The 6,292-nt window shown below is 57.6% G+C and overlaps 1 protein-coding gene across 1 annotated transcript in view; it reads left to right on the top strand.

Moving 5' to 3' along the window:
• LOC113205351 (fibronectin type III domain-containing protein 1) overlaps positions 1 to 6,277 on the top strand; it is a 138,631-nt gene extending 132,354 nt beyond the window's left edge. Inside the window, exon 7 of the mRNA XM_052269601.1 lies at positions 5,878 to 6,277. Within this exon, the coding sequence (XP_052125561.1) occupies positions 5,878 to 6,123 (246 nt within the window). The 3' untranslated portion in view covers positions 6,124 to 6,277. The remainder of the gene's footprint in view (positions 1 to 5,877) is intronic.
• The last annotated feature ends 15 nt before the right edge of the window (positions 6,278 to 6,292 follow it).

Below are 6,292 nucleotides of genomic sequence, written 5' to 3'. Positions count from 1 at the left end.
CCACGCCCCGCCACGCCCCGCCACGCCCTTCCGAGTACCAGAATAAAGCAAAGGGTTACACACTGCCTGACGGGGTGCAGCGCAGCAGCAGCAGCCTGCTCTTCTCAGGAAAGAGCGTTTGAAGGCCCAGTTTATGTTTCGGCCGAAACCGGCTGGACTGTGCAGCGCAAAGGAGGCCCGACCTGGCGGCTCGGCCCTCTGCCCGGCCATAGCAGGTCCGCCGGGCCTGCTCATTGTTTTCTTTCCTTTTCGGAATGATTTTTGTGCGACGCGATTTGGGAAGTGCATCTCGGGCCGGTCGGGCCATTACGGTCTAATGACCTCCACTTATCCGGGCCGAGCGGGACGGGACAGGGCGGGGCGGGCGGCCGTATCGCCAGAGTGAGGGTAGCATAAAAACGGTGACCTCGGCGACCCCGGCGGCCGCGCCGCCGCCCGCCTGTCCTTCCTACACACACTGCCCTCTAAATGGCAAGGGACAATTTTTGTCCATATTGCAAATTGCAAGCAAGATGCATGTGTGCACATCTTGCAAGATGCAATTTTGACCCCTGATTGGTAACAAATTTGTATCTCCTTACAATTTTTTATTATTTTGTCCAATTGAATAAGACACAAATTTGTCACTGCTCAGAATTTAAAATTGCATTTTTGCAAGATGTGCATAACGGGCGCATCTTGCAATTCACAAAATTTGCCCCTAGCCATTTAGAGTGTGCGTTTGTCCTTTTTCTGTCAGTATTATCACATAGTTTTACAAATTTTGTTTTCGAGCTTTTAGCTAGTACTGTACTAAAAGCCCCTTCCGACTTCTTCTTTCACTTGATACAAGGCGTCGTGTACCACACCACGCTGACTCACTATACTCGTTGGAGAAATATAATTTGTCGTCTCCGCAGCCACACAAGGCATCCGGTGCGGACGGAGGGGATAACCGATGAACCTCTTTGGCTCGCGACGCAAGGCTTCGCGCTCGGGTCACCGTCTCGGCGACACACACACACACCACACACGCACACACACTCGCACGCGGACGATTCGTCTTCCGATTCCACGATAGAAGACGGGGCCGGCCGGGACACGTCAGTCGTTAGGACCCGGCGTGATGCAGGCGGTGCAATAACTGTCAGCGCGCTGCTGCGGCCAGGCCCGGCCGGCCCAGCTCTGACCCGGCTCTGCTGTGCTCTGGACTTATTGTGGATTTGCGAGATTGATCGTATAAGTGATGCCGTGCGATTGAGATTATGAGCACGTTATTTCGGCCCCGCCGTCCCGCCCCGCCCCGCACGCCACTCTGTGATCACCGGCCCGACACAAAGTGTTCATTTATTTACTTTACGAGCGGACGGTTGGTACGTTGCGGACCCGGGGCGCCGAGTACTTTATACTGCGTTTCTCGGGAAGAGGATGAGGAGGACCCCCCGAAAAATGTATTCCTGTACGGGACTTGCAGCAGCAGCATCAACAGCAGCAGCAGCAGCAGGCTTCGCCGGGCGTACAGCTCGCAAGACTTTTTAAAATTTCTGTTATGCGCTTTCAACCTTGTTATATGCGCCATTTGCAGGCATGTGGCGTGATGCGCACGAGAAAGGCGCTCGCTGCAGCTCAGCTCAAGAGATAAGATTTGCAGAAAGCTCAGCGCAGCTCAGTTCGCACGCGCCTCAATAACAATATCCGTGTGCATGTCGCGTTCAAAAACCATGCGCGCCAACCCGACCCGCTTGTGTGTGTCGTGCCGCTCTACATCACGGCGGGGTGCGTTTCCGTTTCCTCCGTCTGTGTGTGTGTGTTTGTGTGTATGTGTGTGTGTGTGTGTGTGTGCGCGCACCCTCTTCCACCCCGCACCCCGCTCCGCAGCAGCCTCTCGGCACTATTTGCTATTGGCACCACACTTTATGCGGCTGCTGCAGAGACGACTGCATGCAGCCCCGGCCAGCCACAGCCTTCTGCTGTCATAAAGTTAGTGTCGGTAACGTTAGTCCGTCGTGGCGTGGGGCGGCGTGGCGCTACGCGTCGCATGCACGTCCAGACCCAGGCTTGTAGTGCTCTGCATATGACATGCGCGCCGTCCGCACGCGAGCCGCCCCGCCCCGCCCCGCCGCAGCAGCGGGGGCGTTCTCGGCGCACTCGGCACGAGGAAGCGATCACTCTCTTGCTGCACAAATCGAGCCGGTCTATAGCGCGACACCTCGCCTATGCTCACAGCCCTGGGGAGCGGACGGCGGACGTGTATGCTGCACACAGACACACAAACGGTTTGCATCAATTGCCTCAAATCCTGTTAATCCCTTTCTGAAATGCGGAGAGAATCGTGCCCTCAGCGGCAAATCCGCGGCCCGCCCATTACGTTTTTGAAGAAAAAAGTGGAAACGTGGAAACTTTAAAGAACTCCCTACATCTGAGGAAAACTTCCCTCAGTTTTTAAGAAAATCTCCTCAAAGTCTATGGAATTTTTCCTGAAATGTATAACTCCATTAAAGTTGTCCCCTTTTCAGCGGAAAAAGATGAGACGTTGTTTTTACCGTGCAACGTCATACAAAATGTTGAAATGGTTCCCTCGCCTTGATGCTGGCATGACGGCAGGATGCGGGGCACCCTCCGTCGTGAGGTGTGCGCCCAGCCTGCCTCCCCTTTCACCGGACGTTCGTCTGCAGCGCCTGCCGTGCGTGAGGCGGCGCGAGCGCGTGGCCTCTGACCTCGCCTCGCCCCTCGGCACGGAGAGGTAGCAGGTGGCGAGGCGTGTTAAGCTGGCTGTTCTGGTCCCGCTCGCTCGCTGCCGCTCCCGCTCTCCTCCCCTTTTTCATTCGCGCATCCATAAGTCATGTATAGAAAACCAAACACAACCCTCTAGAGCAGCCGTGGTTTTATTTTTTATTTTTTTGTGTGTCGAGCTTGGTGCTTGACTCTCAAGACATTAAAATGCTTTAAGCTAGAGCTAGGACGTTCTACTTCTTGTTTAATGCTCTCAAGTTGAAAAACTTCGTTGAAGGTGGATTTTACCGGTTAAAATTTGTCAGTTAACAACCTGCTGAGGTCTGCGAAGCAATGAAACTTTCCATTCATATATTTTTTGCTGAGAACTTTGGTTAAGCTTGCGTTTGTGCTCGGCTGCTTGTACACTTGTCGCTGTGTGCAGCAACCAGACAACCAGCAGCGTGTGAGCGTTGGTCAGTTGAACAACACGCTACTTTCCGAGCTGACGCACTGTCGGTACGGCTGAGGCTCGGGCTGAGGCGGGGTGCGTGCCGTGTGCCGTATCCCGCTGCCCGACTTGGCTCTTGCCGGGGCTCTTGCCGGGGCTCTTGCCTACTGCGTCCGGGGCGGCGTCCTGTGGCCGGCCGGCTGGAGCAACAAAGGCGGCACGTGGGCGTGTGCATCGTGTGTGCAGCGCGCGGTCAAACGGGGTCAAATATATCACCTCCGTAAGCATGAGAGGCTGCTTGGCCGTGGAGTAAACTGCGTTGTCGCGGTTTCTGCTAAACCCTCAAAGTATGCTACACTTTTGCTGCGGCCTTGCGCGCGCTCTCATATATAGTATATCCTCCTCAACTTCGGGTGAAGTTTTTTCACATTCTTCATCGATGTGCCCTGCCCTGCCCTCGCTTCTCCGCGCGCCGTCCTCTCCCGGCCTGTCGAGAATTGGATCTGACCCGATCTGACCGGTTTTCAAATGACGCTCTGCCCTGCCCTGCTGGCTCTGCCCTGCTGGCTCTGCCCTGCCGGCTCTGCCCTGCTGCCGTGGGATGGATGCGACGCGCACCGCAGCCCCGGCCGAGGCCCCGGTCGGTCAGCGGCGTAGGCATGTGCAGGTCGTGTGGGTTTGGGGGGGACCCCACCGGCTGTGGTCGCTTTGTAGACCGAAAGTCTCTCCAGTGCGATACATACGAAGCCGCCCAGCATCAGCAAGGTCTTTGCCAGTCCTGCTAGCTGTCCCGGGCCTGCTGTTCGATCGCTGTCCGGCCTGCTGTCCGGCCTCGGCGGCGAGCGAGTCTCGGGACCAGAACGGGTCGGGGGGTTATCGCTGCATGTATGGCTTATGTAAAAACGGCGCTGATCGGGAATTAGTGATGATGAATGACCGGAAAATAGGAGGCGGCCGGGCCCCCTGCGCCTTGGGGTGGGGTAGCGTACGCGGGGGAAGGGGAAGGGGGGGTAGCCTGAGGTGGAGTAATGTACTCGGACTGGATCGCCCGCCCGTGTGGACCTGGACCGGCCGGCTGCCCGCATCCCGACCCGCTCGGCCCTGCTGCTGCACTCTGCCCCCGGGGGCTCGGCCGGCTCGGCGGCGTCCTGACAAAAATATCATGCCGAGAGTAAAGTGGCGAGAGCGGGGGGCGGAATTTACCGAGGACGTTGTCGTCGTCGTGATTTTGATTTAAATTTGAGCACTTGCACACATTACCGTGGTGGCGAGTGAATACTACCAGAACGTCGTTATCCACCTGCAAGTGTCTTGCCTCGTCTCTCACTTACGTACTTTGAAAGTTCCCCAGTCATCATCGCTTTTGCTCATCCTGCGCGAGGGATTCACTATAAACTCCTCGTCCCCGCGCGGCGCGCAGTTAATGCCCCGTTAATGTGTCCGATAAGGGGAGACGCGCCGGGTAAATTATGAGACTTTGTCATCTCATCTCAGGTGTCGAATTCCTACCTAACCTCCCCTACCCCCTTCCTCTCATCTCTCTCGCTCTTTATCTACACGACATAGAACACGAGAGAAGGGACCTAGAGAGAGAGAGAGAGAGCGAGAGCGAGCAGTTGTCGCCGTAACTCACGCGGATCCCGGTAAATCCCGGCGGCGGCGGCGGCAGCGCTGCTGTGGTGGGCCCGGGGCGTTATTTCTCGGCGTTGTCACCGCGCGAGTCTGTGAGTCCTCCTCGAGCTGAGCGAGCTAAGCGAGCACACTGCGAGTCTAACCCATTATGTCTCCTTGTGTGTTGCAGGTGAGTGGTGGACCCGGGCGGCACAGCGACAGAGTCCGGCCGCAGCAGCAGCAGCGGGTGACCTCAACGCTGGGGCGCCACCAGAGCGCGACCCATCTATCTATCTATCTATCTATCTATCTATCTATCTATCTATCTATCTATCTATCTATCTATCTATCTATCTGCATAAATCACACTACCCTTTTGATGGGGGACGGCTCGGGGCCTCGCGGTGTGTGTGGGGCGGCTCGGCCAAGAGTGGGCTCGCTCGCGCGCTCCGACGGCAGTTTGCTGCGGTGCGCTGTTGCTGCGCCCCGTTTCTGTCCATGTAGAGCGTGTAGGCAGTCTTGCACACGATGACGTATTGGGGTTATCTTTGTGTCCCCCTCTGCACAAACGCACACACACGCGCGGCCAGCAGGGGAATGGGAGCTGGGCTGGGTGCGAGGCTAGGGTGTCTCGCGTAGGCTGGTCGTCCCGCGGGGCGTCCCGTCCCGTATCCCGGCGGCTCCCCTATCGCCCCGCAGGAGGTGTGCGCAAAGGGCACGCGGACGCCCTTGGGTCAAGATCGCGCCGGCCATTGTGCAGCCGGAGGGGTACGCGACCGCACACGCGTGTGTGTGTGAGTGTGTGTGTTGTGTAGCCCACATCAATAACAGGAAATAATTACACCCATGTTTTATCGACGCGGAGATGGCTGGCGCGGCACCCGCCGAGGCACCCGCTGACCTCCAAATCGAGTCCAGGCCGCACCTCGCGCCGCGCCCGAACCAAACCGATAGCGACAAGACGGTCGCGCAAACTCAGCGCCTTATCTTTAAAAAGATGTTTTTTTACTGGGGTACGCGAATAGGAAGTTGACGAAAAATGTTGCAAAGTTGCCTAAAAAGGAGAAATATTTTACCGAAAAGTTCGCAGTATAGAACGTAATCGCGAGGCGACTCCTTCGCAGCGACCACCTTGGACGACGACGGGACAGGCAGGCGCCGCAGGGCCAGGCTGCTGGCTGGGACACCACCTGCTCGAGGGCCTGCGGCCGCCTATGCATGGCGGCCTGCGGGGCCAGGGCCGCGGGGTCAGACACGACGACACGGCCGGGCACGGCGACAACACGTGTAGTACCTGTGCGCGGCGCGCGCGCTCGGCACGGTGGGACGCGGCCAAAGACTCGCTGCCAATAGATGGACGGCCGCGATAGGTAGGTCGGCGTTTGTGTTTGCATACGTGTGGCACATTGTTGCGCGCCCCGACCTTGTGTACAGCCGGCGCGAGGTAGGGCAGGGCAGGCCGAGGGGCAGAGGCTGATGGCGGGATTAATTCCCATTCTATCCGAGCTGCTCGTCTCCATTCGTTTGTCGCGCTCGGCG

The sequence above is a fragment of the Frankliniella occidentalis genome, unplaced genomic scaffold, assembly GCF_000697945.3.
Source record: "Frankliniella occidentalis isolate FOCC.00 unplaced genomic scaffold, Focc_3.1 Scaffold97, whole genome shotgun sequence".
Lineage (NCBI taxonomy): Eukaryota > Metazoa > Arthropoda > Insecta > Thysanoptera > Thripidae > Frankliniella > Frankliniella occidentalis.
The sequence above is the reverse complement of the archived record's forward strand: the minus strand, read 5'-3'. Positions and strand labels throughout refer to the sequence as shown.